The sequence below is a fragment of the Pistacia vera genome, unplaced genomic scaffold, assembly GCF_008641045.1.
Source record: "Pistacia vera cultivar Batoury unplaced genomic scaffold, PisVer_v2 Contig338, whole genome shotgun sequence".
Taxonomy (NCBI): Eukaryota; Viridiplantae; Streptophyta; class Magnoliopsida; order Sapindales; family Anacardiaceae; genus Pistacia; species Pistacia vera.
In genome coordinates, this window is record NW_022196155.1 from 856417 (window position 1) to 871070 (window position 14654).

At 35.6% G+C, this 14654-nt stretch overlaps 2 protein-coding genes across 10 annotated transcripts; both read right to left on the bottom strand.

The window, feature by feature from the left end:
- Positions 1–1431: 1431 nt before the first annotated feature.
- Positions 1432–7716, bottom strand: LOC116137996 (chaperone protein ClpB4, mitochondrial). The gene is made up of 10 exons (XM_031423691.1): positions 7317–7716; positions 6756–6974; positions 6431–6668; positions 6049–6244; positions 5610–5664; positions 5119–5269; positions 4227–4535; positions 3426–3691; positions 2410–3339; positions 1432–1888 (listed from the first exon to the last, which is right to left on the bottom strand). Exons 1-10 carry the CDS (start codon positions 7602–7604, stop codon positions 1592–1594), a joined length of 2949 nt encoding a protein of 982 aa, XP_031279551.1. The 5' UTR covers positions 7605–7716; the 3' UTR covers positions 1432–1591.
- A 559-nt stretch (positions 7717–8275) lies between these two features.
- Positions 8276–11073, bottom strand: LOC116137956 (dentin sialophosphoprotein-like). 9 transcript variants are annotated; one of them, XM_031423645.1, is made up of 4 exons: positions 10916–11066; positions 10727–10822; positions 10398–10649; positions 8276–9889 (listed from the first exon to the last, which is right to left on the bottom strand). In XM_031423645.1, the coding sequence occupies exons 3-4, from the start codon at positions 10449–10451 to the stop codon at positions 8486–8488; spliced, it is 1458 nt and encodes a 485-aa protein (XP_031279505.1). In that variant the 5' UTR covers positions 10452–10649; positions 10727–10822; positions 10916–11066; the 3' UTR covers positions 8276–8485. The 9 variants fall into 9 exon arrangements, with proteins under 9 accessions (XP_031279505.1, XP_031279503.1, XP_031279507.1 ...); XM_031423650.1 differs by having other exon boundaries at positions 8497–8638; positions 8743–9889; positions 10727–11067; XM_031423643.1 differs by lacking the exon at positions 10727–10822 and having other exon boundaries at positions 10916–11073.
- Positions 11074–14654: the final 3581 nt, after the last annotated feature.

Sequence of the window (14654 nt, forward strand, 5' to 3'; positions counted from 1 at the left end):
AGTGGGATTATTTGACAATTTTATTTTATTTTTTGGTCTAAGTGAAATTCATGGTGGAGAATACATGACCCATGTCTACTCCATAAATTTTTATGTATTTTAAATGTGTGTCATAGTTTTTGGATGGACATAAAATTAGTCTAAAGTATTAAATTTCTATAATCCCCTCAAATTTATATTCAATATTTTCCTTTTGGTACGGCAACCAACAATTTAATATTGTTCTAGAAATCCACATACCAAAATTAAATGATTTTGGGTCAAATTGATTTCTAAAAATTTTGAATCTTATAATAATAATTGTGTAAATAAGCAGTATGGGTATTGATTTTGAGAAATTAGTAGACCATGTTTGCTGGTCTCAGCTTGACTCTTCCAATCAAATATTCATTATATTTTATACCATAATCTCCCATCATGTTTCTTGGTCTCCATATCCATTATATATTTTTTTTAAAATACAATCAAAAAATTAAAACCCATTAAGGCATATTGATGCCCCTCTCACAAAAATTGTTGGATGTCTTTATCTAAAATTAAAAAGAATTCAACAAATCGTATATAATTGGTTAGATTTAGGCTGGGAGGCTAAAGAGATAAGCCACACCCAAATTCAATCCAACTAACACACTTTATTTTCAATAAATGCACTACATATCAGTTACTTTCTTCTTTAATTTGCTTCACCCAACCAAATTCAAATTATTAACCCATTACTATAAAAGTTTGGCTCCACTATCATCCCTCTTGGTGTTGACATTAGCAGACAAATCATCCACAAAAATATACATTTTTCACTCCCTTCTGCAATGGCTTATTGTTTTTTTTTTTTTTAATTGGGTATGGGCATGGGCATGAGAAGAACAAGTTAGGGATTAGCTTTTCATAAAATAAGAATTGTTCCATAACACTCTCCCACGGGACAAAAGTAAATCACCGACCGAACACCATCTGTTCTTCTTCTTATAACTGAATTGTGTTGGGATTAAACTGACCAACAAGGCATCAAAATTATGAATAATTATAATAATAATCTGATGAGAAAAAAGGCCTTCATATTTCACAAAGTAAGGCATCATCTTGTCAGAAGTTCTATAATAATAATATGACAACTTTTTGAGTGCAGACAGAAATATACAATGTACTACTATCTGGAAAGAGTAAAGCGCTTTACCTTTCTACCATGTGACATATGAATAAACACCCAGTTTGGGGATGGTTTGGGTGTTTCTATTCATATACTTGTCCATAAATAAGCGACCGAAGAATCAATCGGATCAAGGCATTGTTGGTAATAATGGCAGCCATACTTAGCCAAGAATCACTACCTTTTGACATTTATCTGCCCATTGCACTAATACTTCGTTGTAATAGTAAAGTGAAAAATTATACAGAACAAAAAGACTCAATACAAAACAATTTCGCCTAGGTTAAAAGAAAGGAAAACAAACCATTCTGTGCTCTACTTAGATTTGTCCCCAAAAAATGTAGTAGTTATTGTACATATTGTCACTAAACCTAGATATTGACAAAGATGAAACAAGAATTTTATTTCATTTATAAGACATGTGTACAACTCCAGAAGGCAAAATCAGTCGTTAGCAACCATGGCAACCGTGGGAGAAGTGCTGTCCAATTTCTTGATGCACAACCTGTTTTTGGTCGAAAGGGAATCATCAACATCAACAATAACTGAGTCTTCCTCCTTAAAATCTCCTTTCAACACTCCCATTGCAATTTCATTCTCAACCAACTGCTGTATCACCCTCTTAACTGGCCTTGCCCCGAAGTTAGGGTCGAAGCCCAATGTACCCAGAAGTTCAACAGCTTCTTTTGTGTAGTGAAGATCGATTTTCTTTTGTTTGAGTCTGCCTCTCAATCGGTTCATCTGGCATCAACGAAAACATGTTAAAAGTGAAATCCTTAAAGTATTTAACATAACAAAAAGGAAATATCAGAAAAATCAGACTACTATAAATGGTCCAAAAATCCAGAGGAAGTGAACATCCACATTTCAAACATCTCACAACCGTAGTATTAAAAAAATGTGCATTAAAGTCAATAGTACAACTATAAGCACTGGGACACTATATTCTTCCCCAAATATATACAATAATGAAAAGAAGTAAATCTCATACTAGCACATTTCCAGATATCCTACAAACAGCAAAAGTAGAAGAATCGTGCCCCAACAAGAGAAAAACAAGACAGCTCTAAATGATTAAAACACTATTATCTATTCATTATATCCAAATTAGAAAATTGCATAATTTAGATCCATGTTTAAGGCACAGACTTAAATCAACATTAAAGGTTAGTAGTAGTTAAGGTACTATGTGCAGAACTATTTAAGAAAGAAAAAGATTTAAAACAGTTAATTAAAAGAACTCTCTAAAAAGATTTTATTACCTGTATCTCAACAATTTTACTGATTTCCTTGGAGTCCAGAGGCTGGAAAACGATATACTCATCAATTCGATTCATAAATTCTGGACGGAATGTTTGTCTAGCCAATTCCACGACTTGTCTTTTCATGATATCATAAACAACATCCTTGCTATCTTCAGTATTACGAAGAGTTTCAAGTATATAGTGGGAGCCAATGTTTGAAGTCATTATCACAACACAGTTTGTAAAACTGACAGTCCGTCCTTGAGAATCAGTTATCCTTCCATCATCCAACAACTGTAATAATATGTTGAAGACATCATGATGCGCTTTCTCAATTTCATCAAAGAGTACTACAGAATATGGTCTTCGACGAACCACCTCAGTGAGCTGCCCACCTTCCTCATAACCAACATAACCAGGAGGGGCCCCAACCAATCGTGAAACTGCATGCTTTTCCATGTACTCACTCATATCAATTCTGACAAGAGCATTTTCGGTGTTAAAGAGGTAACCAGCTAAAGCTTTTCCAAGCTCAGTCTTGCCAACACCAGTAGGACCCATGAACATGAAGCTAGCTATAGGCCGATTGGGGTCAGACAATCCTGCCCTTGAACGGCGGATTGCATCAGCCACTGATTTAACTGCCATATCTTGACCAACCACCCTTTTGTGCAGCACATCTTCCAGCATAACTAGCTTGTCCCGCTCAGATTGTTGAAGATTTGAAAGGGGTATACCTGTCCATTTACTTACAATTTCAGCAATATCTAGATCAGTGACCTCCTCTCGAAGTAAAGACTGTCCAGATTGTTGGAATTCAGCAAGGTTCTTATCAGCCTCTTCTAATTGACGCTGAAGGGACATCAAAGTTCCATATTTGAGCTCAGCAGCACGATTTAGGTCATACTCACGCTCAGCAGCTTCCATCTCCAAGTTAACTCTATCAATCTAGAAAATTTTAAGCAATTAAATTAAAAAATAAGGAAGACGAAAGAGAAATAACTTAAAATCAACAAGGCTAGGAAAAGAGTTACCTCTTCTTTAATTGAACGTATCCGTGTCATGAGATTCTTCTCATGGCCCCACTGTTCATTTAGTTCTTTCTGTTTCTGTTTTAGCACATTCAGATCATGTTCCAGTTTGCTTAACCTTTCTCTGGAGGCTTTATCAGTGTCATTTTTCACAGAAAGCTTCTCCATCTCCAACTTAAGTACAGCTCTATCTACCTCATCCAACTCTGTAGGCTTAGATGTGATCTCCATTTTCAGCTTTGCAGCAGCTTCATCAACAAGATCAATGGCTGAAAGGAAAAAGCGAAATCACAAATAAAAAACAGCATAGTGGACACATAAGATTTTAACATTTAACACACCAGAGATTTTTTCTGGGTGTGCCACGTTTTGAAGAGAAGAATTTTGGGTAGAAAAACCAAGTGTACTTTTTCCTTTTTTCTCTAGTTACTATAGAACAGATTCATATCTATGATCTCCAACTTGTCTTTTAAGATCATCAACCAAAAAAGATACCGTCTGTTGAGTGCATGACCACTCTTTAACACATAATATCACAAACCATGCTTTAGGTATCCATCAAGATGAAATCAACAAGTTAAAAAAGATAAATTAAAATAAAAAGATGCAACAAGGGAATAAACAAACAAGAAAAAAGAATAGTTCGCAAAACACATCAACAGAAAACTGATATGCCTATTTTCCTCTCTCATGGAGACTGAATTTTCAGCCAGTAGATAAAAGTTTAAAAAATAAAAAGACAGATGCTTTCTTCCTGTCTTAGATAACAGTCTCATAAGTTTTAAAAATAAACCTATTATTTACCTTTGTCAGGCAAAAAGCGTTCTGTGATGTATCGATCTGCAAGAACTGCTGCTGAAACAAGGGCACTATCTGATATTTTAACACCATGATGTAACTCATAGCGCTCACGCAGCCCACGAAGAATGGATATCGTGTCATCAACAGATGGTTGACCACAAAAAACTTGTTGAAATCTGCGCTCGAGTGCAGGATCCTTTTCAATGTATTTCCTGTACTCATTCAATGTAGTTGCTCCTATACAACGGAGCTCACCACGGCCAAGCATTGGTTTCAACAGATTCCCAGCATCCATTGCACCACTTGTAGCCCCTACAAAAAATCATTCACAACACGCCACCTTATCATAAAATGAAAGATTCCAAAATGAAAACAAATATCACACAATGACAGTATAAGGAATGTGAAATGGAGAATGCCCACCAACAAGAATATAAGATTCCACTGTCAATGACCTTATAGTATATCCATATAATGTACTTAGTATCATAAATAATCTGTCTTAAACTTGGAACTGTGGCTCTTAACAAGCCACATTCCAGATACACCTGCTTATCTGCCTCTGTTTTAATAAATACTTCATAAAATATGTGACAGCAGACCATTTCATATATCCATCTTTTTCAATAAGCAAATCAAGTTGCATGCTACTATTGTTATATGCAAAGATAAAAACACACAAAATCTTATAAAAGCAAATCAAGTTACAAAAATAATTTATCATCAAGAATGTCATTCAGCACATATACCAAGTTTGCCAATTGCTAACTTTATTAACATTATCCTGAGATCATGCATGCACAGCTAAACATGCATAGATAGGAGGAAGTCATCAGACACCAAACATGTTAAAGAAAGATAATGATATCAAAGGAAATAGAAAGAGGGTACAAACCTGCACCAACTACTGTATGGATCTCATCAATGAATAAGATAATCTGCCCATTTGAACTAGTAACCTCCTTCAACACAGCTTTCAACCTTTCCTCAAAATCTCCACGAAACTTGGCACCAGCAACCAATGAGCCCATATCCAAGGAGATCAACTGAATAGTACAAGAGTAAATGCAAAAATAAGCTACAAAGTTCATCATAAAGGAACATGTATCATTGGCAGTGTAGTAATTGTCCATAAATTTAACCTCACCAGTAGTATGAGTACACAAACAATAAGTCTTTTAACAACCTAAACTCAACCAATTTGATATCATCCGCTATGGGACAACAGTCTAAAAAAGACAAATATTCGGCAATTAAGGATATCTATGAAAGAACATATTTAACTTGCAAACAAAATTATCACATAAATATGTCAAACAAATCTTTACCAACTCGAATCTTTCTTCAATCAGGAAAATATGACTAAGAGTAAGGTTGAAACAAAACCTTTCTATTCAGCAATGGTTCTGGAACATCTCCTCTCACAATACGTTGAGCTAATCTGAATAAAAACATAAAATATTAGTAAAACCTATTTCAGACATCATCTCAGAATTGAGTATAGCGTTTTACCGATACGTTAAATAATTAAATATTTACACAATAAAATTTTTTCAACCCATCTATTAACTAATTTTACATAGAAGATAGAACAAATTACAAAAATGAACCACAAGAACTGAGCTGAAGAAGATACTGCATCTAAAATCAAGATAATTAACAAAGAAAACCTGTGAACTTTACAACAGACAAGATGACAAAATGAAATATTTCACATATGAATGTCCAAGGACATTTTTTTATAATCCTCGAAAGAGCCAAGACAAAGTTAATTCTTAAAATATAAAAAAGAAAAAAAGAAAAGGAAATGTTTCAAACAATATACCCCTCAGCAATTGCAGTTTTTCCGACACCAGGCTCACCAATAATAACAGGATTATTTTTAGTTCTCCGAGATAATATCTGGATACACCGCCGAATTTCATCATCTCGACCTATAACAGGATCAAGTTTACCACGCCTAGCAAGCTCTGTCAAATCATTTCCATATTTGTCCAGTACCTCATATTTTCCTTCAGGATCTACATATGTGAAGGAAATAACATGTGAGAGCAGCAATACCCCAGGTACTAAACAATTTAGGATAATTATGAGTAAAGGTGCACTCAAGTTGTCATACAGGGATGAAAAAAAAAAATATGATCAATTTTCTTCCCAATACAACAAGTAAACATCGAAACCACAAATGTAAGAATTTAAAGTCATACTTTGATCCGTTACTCTCTGATTTCCACGAACAGCTTTGATGGCCTCCTTCAAATCCTTCTCGCTAAGCTGAAGGTTCTTGAATAGTTGTTGCCCAAACCTCTTATCAGAATGAAAGGCCAACAAAAGATGCTCAACAGACACAAAATCATCCCCCATTTCCTTTTTATACTTTCGAGAATCATCCAGGAGGGAACAAAAATGTGATCCTAATACAGGCCCGCTGGTGTTACCTGTAACCTAAAACAACAAAATAAAACAAATCACAGTTACAAAACAAACAAACCAGCAAAAATAAGTATACCATGAAGAATTCATAGCAAACACCTTTGGTTGCTGGGATATAAATTCATCTGTAGCCTGCAAAACCGAGGTGTTGTCAATCCCCGCCTTGGTGAATATTCTTCGAGCCAAACCATCCTTTTGCTCCAAAAGGGCCTTCATCAAATGTTCAGATTCCACCACTTGTTGATTGCTAACTCTTGCCGCATCAACAGCACCAACAATGCCCTCCCATGCCATCTCAGTGTACTCAGTTGGATTGGCCTGACGACACATAAGCACGAAAAATTTCAATATCACTTATTAATTAACTGAAAAGAGCTTTTTAGCAACAAATAAATCAGCGACTTAGACAAAATTTCAAAAGCTGAAAATTCAATTCCCTAAAGAACCTGAAGTATCAATTGAGTTCCGAAATAAGTTGTCAAAATCCTCACTTTTTCTAAATACATTCAGCACAATACTATGAATTCCAATAAAAAAGTTTAATACCAACTGAACAAACTCAAAATGATATTTACAAACAATAAATTAGCTTTAAAAATAGCCTAATTAATCATATATCCATACGTAAATACATTCAATGTAAAGTATAGGTATACCAACCTGGGAGGAGCTGGTGGCGGAGGAGCGAAGAGGAGTGGAAGAGTGGAACTTGCGAGTGAAAGCGTTCGCCGACAACTTTGCAGGAGCGCCATCGTTCTGAGGAATTGGGTTGAAAATATGAGGCCGAGAAAGTGAATTGAGAGAACTAGTGAAAGAAGAAGCTGAGGCAGAAGTAGATTGAAGGCGAGAGTGAGAAAGCCGTGTGCCGGACTGTGAGAGAGAGAGTTTTAGTGTTCTTGAGGATTTTAAAGCGGCTAAAGTAGACTTTGTAAGCCTTCTCGAGGCCATTACTGAAGATCAAAGCAGAGAATGAGATTGAAGAAGTTGTTGAGAGAGAGAGAGAAAGAGAGAGAGAGAGGTTTTTGAAAGCTTGGAGAAAAGGCAAAAGAATGTTGTAGAAATGCCTGGTAGTTTCTTCTAGTTTTGTTTGCGTTTAAACGTACCGTTTTATATAGAACAATCTTTGTTACACATTAGGCATAATTTAAGAACTCTATTTGGGCCATTTATTTGAACTTGAGCTATGAGCATTGTTGAATGCGGTTTTTATGGATCATCGGTTTACGCTGACATATTCGGGATCCTCTTCACCATAAGCCTAATTAGTTATTGGATTTACAATTGATTTGCAAATGTTTGGGCTAGGCCAGGTTAGATCGGATTAGTCCAAATGAGATTAGGTTTATTAATATATGCATATTGCAATAGTGAAAAAAACTAATGTAAGAAAATATTGAGAGAGAGAGGAGAGAGAGTGAACTGCTATCTCAACTATTGTATTGCTATAGATTTCTTCTATCTTGAATGTTAGACGTAGTTTTTATATTAGTAACGAACCAAGATAAATTAATTGTCTCTGCTACTTTTCTACTTTATTATTGTGTGTGTGTTTTGGGGTTATTTCTCTACAACCAGGAAGGAAAGACCGAAAGTCCAAAACAGTTTAAAATAAAGAACACTTATATATGCTGGGAAGTTTCAATGTTACAAGTTCTGTTTTTGGCAAATGGGTTGCCAGATTTTGTAAAATGAAATAGATTAGACCAATAATGGATTTACATACAAACAGCACAACCGCAAGGGTTATTGATTTGTAAACTATTTGAAGCTGTACCATAAGAAAGAATTTAAACAACTGTACACAAAATGATTGTGATTTTAACAACTAGTTATCGTGGTCTTCTCGAGGTCCTTCTTCGACTGACAGATTTAGCCCATTTTATGGAGTCAATTATACCACCATCTTTTGCATTCCTCATCTCAGGAAGACTTCGCTTCTTATAATTGTCGACTCTGCTTGATTTGCCTGACTCAGCCTCAGACTGGGAGCAATGAAATTTAGAATCAGTAAACTTTCTGCAGGGTGCGAAACTAAGCAAAATTTCTACTGCTATACTTTCACTTTCTTCAAGCTCAGCTGATTTACCTGTTACATCTTCATTGCTATCGTTTACAATCGCCTCATCCAAACTTGACATTTTCTCAGGGTCAGAATTTAAACAAAAAGAAGGTTTGACACCATCTTGAATGAGCTGGGGTGATTCCTCACGTTCTGATTCAACAATGCCTACTCTATTGCTACTTGTCTTACCTTTGTCACTACTAGAATCACCAAGTCCATGAGTATCCTCTGCATATGCACTGTCGATTTTGTTCTTGCAGCTTGTTGTGTCCTGGGAGAGAGCGCTATTGCTTCCATCACTTGAGTCCTTGGGATTATCATTGCTGCCATCCATTATTGTTTGTGAGATTGAAGCAGATAATTGCAGATTCTGGTTTCCCAAGCAGAAGTTAATATTATCCTGATAGCAATTATTGGGCAGGTAAACCCCAGCAGCACTACAATTGATCAATTGTTCTGATTTTGAACCGGTTGTAATTCTACTATCCGAGCTTAAATTCCATTCAACCTCTTTTGAAGCATTCTTCTCAGTGGTATTACTAGAGTTCCAAGAATTCGTAACATACTTTGTAAAATCACTTTTAGAAGCTCTGGCTTCTGAGGCCTGGTCACCATTCTGATTGAACTCTTGAGATGTCGCTGTAAATAATCTCAAATCTGTTTCTGAACATATCTGCTTCAAACTTTGAGATTCACTGTCAATAGAAGACAGATTGGCTTGAACAACAGAATAATCTTTTGTGTTCTCAGTTCTTTGAGACAATATGGACTTCACATCAACCGCTTCAGAGTTGTTTGACCCAAAATGTATCTCAGGCTCATCCATAAAGTCTTCTGGGAGTTTTTCAAGATCAAAGTTTCTCATTGGTTTCTTTCGAGCAGTGTGGGAATTTTCTATGTTTCTGTCATTCATCCACACTGAAGCTGAGCTTTTGAACTCTTTGAATAAAAAAAATGGATGCAAAGAGCAAGCTAGTGACTCTTCTTCGCAAGCTCGACCACTGGCATATGCTGGCCTCAATGGTTTCCCTTCCAAAATCGAACCATGTAACCGATCATCTGCAAATATCCTTTCAGAACTATATGCCAGCACTTGGGCATGAGAGTAAATACTTCTTATTTCCTGCATCGCTAATCTTTGAATGTGGTATAGTTTGTGCAAAGCCTGAACCTGTAGAAAGCATCATTCATAAAATTAGCAACTAAAAAGGTTATGGAGACAATTTTTATCACAGTTGTATTACAACATCGGATGGACCACCAATACACTAAGATTGAAGCTTTTTCGTTGGGGCAAGGACCAGACTGGCAGACTCTGACAAACTCAAACTAGGAATTGCAATGGAGTGATGGACTGAAACACAGTTATTAAACACAGCCCCAATTCAACTTGACCGATGTCCCTCACAGGTATTTCAGGCATAACTCTTTCAGCCATATTTAGCCCTCCGGATTAGAATTGACTGAGAAAAGAGGCAGAATTACTAAAAGGTATCAAAACTACAGTAGCTAACAATGGCAAAATTACATAAATTTTCTTCTTCTCATCTAAATGAACCCCAACAGAATTGAAATACATGAAGCAATGAAACATAATCTGCTTCGAATTTCATTTGTCTCTCTAAGAATTATATTTTCAATTAACATACGAAATTGTTTGGGAGGAGAGATCTACAAACCTGTTCCTTAAATAATGCTTCATGTTGCATCATTTTACTTCGTATCTGATCCATGTTTTTATTGTAGTTGCTTCAGATATAACCCAGAATAAAAAATGCATCAAACTTCATCAGCAACTCTCATTTAAGACCGAAGTTGTTTGAAGTTTGAACCACCAGCAGCAAACCGATAGCCACTATGTGTTTACCTTGACGAAGAATCTAAATTGATAATAGACAATTTTAAGATCTTCATACCTGAAATAGTGAATTCTGTAAACAAAAGTGAGTGAAACCAGCAATAAAACAGCAAAAATTCACCCAAAAGAAAACGAAAAAAAATCACCGACATTTGATTTACGAAATGAAATCTCTCTCTGCCGGATTGTTCATCTCTCAAAAACAAAGTCTTCCATACCTCAACAAATTGCAGACTTTGACCATCACTAAATAGAATTTCAAACACCATTTTACATGATAACAACTCAAGATTCAGAATAGAATTTCAAAAATGAAACTGAAACGTGATCTAATTTTACCTTTGTTATCCCATATCAACCTCAGACGTGGCAGTATTTTTTTTTTTTTTTTGAATTTTTTTTTCTGGGCGTTTGGTCTGAAGATATTTTAGAGAGAGGTATTATTACAAGATATTGAGAGAAATCTAACGGCTTGTTGAGGTGAGATAGATTCCTGGAGATGGAGTTCGACTGTTGCCAAACCCAAGGGGTGCGCGAATGACTCAGTGACACGTGGAAGCATTGTCGGAGAAAGAGCAAATCATTTGGCTGGCATTTTTTTTTGTTCTTTATCGATAACCCCACGCTTGAATATCGATGGCAATAATAAAAAACGTGAAGCTGTAAAGAGACGAATATGAGTGCTTGCTCTTTGTCTTTTGCTTTAATCAAAGTTTTTCTTTACCGATTTTAAATAAAATCATCTCCCTATTAGCAATTTGATTAACGGAATTTACTAATATTTAATTATTTACTACTGTTTTAAAACTTGGTCGGGTCGACCGATTGGACTAGGAACCGAAACCTTCTTTGGGTCGGTTATCCCTGTCAAATATTTAAAACTCCAAATTCACGAGGACGCAAACCCTCGAAAGGAGGGTGGTGATCAATATGTAGAAAGTGGCGAGGCTATTAGGGGTTTTGGAGAGGAAGTGTCATTCAGTCGAAAGGCGGCGATGAAGGTGATTTTCGGTGAGTGAAATAATCGAAAATTGTAGAAGTCGCGTGGTCACAACAATAGATTGTTGTCGGCGATTGGTGGGGCAAACAGGGGGGGTGAGGTGGGTTTTGATCAAGAGGTTGAGTGGAGTGTTTTTGTGGTGATGGGGGTGGTTGTTGACGCCGGAAACGGGCCTATTTGGCTTGGGTTGGTAGTCATGTGCTGTGGTCTTTTTACGGAAAATTGTTCAATTTCGGTTAGATCTTTGGTAGATTTGCTTCAGAATGACTCAAAAGATGAGTGAGATTTGCATTTGGTATATCATTGTTACCAACCAATCGATCATCAATTTACATTTAGCCATATCACATGAGTCTGTTTGCATTATTTTCAAACCTCTGGACATGTTGACATCACCAGCCTGACATGCCAGTTAGACTAATTCAACCAATTGACCTAGGACCTAGCCACTTTGTCAAGTTTCACCTGTATTGATTATTAAAACATTGATATTTACAAATTACAACTAAAAATATCTAATATTTATGAATAATACTACACATACAACATTATGTGGTAAAAGATGATTGAGTTAAAATTTAATTTTAATTTAAAATCAATCAATCATATTTTATCACATAATGTTGTATAAAAAATGTTGTATATAAAATATTACTCAATACTTATAGGTAATGGGCCAATTTCCGGTTGAATGATCAAACTCTTTTGACTAATAATTCAATACAATTATCGTGATGCACATGGTAATTATTGATTAGAGATTTTAATTATAAGATTATCTTAACAATCGAACAATGTTGGATTAAAGGAGGAGAATTATTGTTTGGATTAGTGGGGAGCACGACTAGACTTTAATCATGGATCATAATGTATATAATATTTTTATCAAAATTCATGAATGAGAATCAGATGTGTACTTATCAGTTATCTCATAGTCCATCATGTAACACATCAACAATGGGCCCCTTCTATTATGCCACGCTCACTTAAAAGCCAGCTTCCAAAAAATAAAAAAAATAATAAATATTGCTCCATATTTATAAAATATAGGCATTTGAAAGATTCTTAATTGACCCTTTATTTCAATCAACACAATGTATCTTCGTGAACAATCTTTCATCACACCACATGTTCATTGTGTATCATTGTATATTATAAGAACAATTTATCAATACAACACCATGGTTAATACAATAATAATATTATTCATTTCAAAATATATTTCAAGATTCATATCCGGACAATGTGTTACCGATATTGACATATAATAAATTAATGATGTATTAACTGATAGGATGACGATACCTCGGATTGAAAGTGAATTTTGATTTATTTACATGCTAACATTAGTAAAATGTCATTTGGAATATGAATTGAATAATGTTATTTTTAATATAAACTCTATATACATAAGCTAATATAATATACTAGTATTCATTTACATACAAGAGGAAAAATGTGGGAAGGTTTATTACAAAGTTAATAAACCTCACACATTTGATATATAATAATAGATACGAATGCAACTCTAGGGAAAGAAAAGATACATTGACCACAACCGTGTCTTGTCCTAAGGATTGTGTTACTCTTCAATAATATATAATGTTATATCGTACAAAATGACACACCAAAGGCAATATTGTTCACCTTTTTCTTTTAGAGTAAACAACATGTTCCCACCCAAGGTTTGACGATATTCAAAAGTAATACCACTGGTTTCATTTATTCTAGATTGCCATCCTTAAACTAACAGTGTTAGTCACTGTTGGATTCTGAAGAGGAAAATTACCAAACTACCCTCCCATATTTATCTTCTTTTTTATCTCCCACTTCTTCTCTTCTGCTGCTTCTCTCTCCCTCCCACAACCACAGCCACAACCACGGTCTTCTCTCCCTCCCGAAACTCCAAAGTCACCACCATCACCACCCACCGCCATTCCACCCATCTATGGCCATTGTAATCCCTCACCACGACCCGATTTCAGTCCCACTACCCTCCCATCTTTGTCTTCTTCTTCTCCCCCTTCTTCTCTTCTGCCACTTCTCTCTCCCTCCCACAACCATAACCACGCTCCTCTCTCCCTCCCGAAACCCCAAAGTCACCACCACCACCCACCATTCCACCCATCTACCACCATTGCAATCCCTCACCACCACCCAATTTCGGTCCCATTTGGCTCAATCTCAGCTTTGTTGGCCGTCCTCATCATCACCACAAAAACCACCACCCTTCCACCTCCAAAACCTCCGTTTTCCCCGGCAGTGGTAGAGGGGAAGCAGTTGGTGGAGAGAAGAGAAGAAGAAAGAGAGAAGAAAAAGAGAAAGAATCTGGAAGAGAGGAGAAGAAGAAAAAGAAAAGGAAAAGGAAAAGAGGAGAAGAAGAAGGAAAGCGGTCAACGGTGGTGAGTCGAGAGAAATGAGTTTTGACACTTTTACCCTTAACCTTTTAAAATAAAAGAAACAGTGTTTGATTAAAGGTGGATATTTGGAATAAATCAAACTAAGGGTATGAACCTAGGATTTCAGCAAACCTTAGGTGGGAACATGTCGTTTGCTCTTTCTTTTACTTTGGTTCACATTGGTGACACTAGCCACTTTAAACGTGTACAAATGTGTTCAAAGTGAACTCTCTATTGTTCTTTGCTTTAACTCGATATTAAGATAAAGTCGTATTATTTTGAGAGAGACCAATTAAAAATGCCAATAATAATAATAAAAAAAGCTTCTGAAAGTCTTTATTAATCACATGTGGTGATATGATGACGAGAGTTCACACTGTTTGATGTTTTATTTAATTTAAAAAGAGGGCGGCGTATTAAATAAAAAAGTTTCTCAAAATGAGTAATTTAAAAAAATATATATATTTATTAAGATTTAAGAAGTGATTTCGCCATCATTTCTTACTTGTTAGAATAAGGCGGACCAGGCTCATTGTACTATGTAATTACACCCATTTAATAATCTAATCAAACGTGATCCACTAATTAGGGATTATAGTATTAAAATTATCAATAATCTTGCCGGTTTATTTTGTCTGCATTATTACATCTTAACAATAAAAATTATGGTGCATTATTG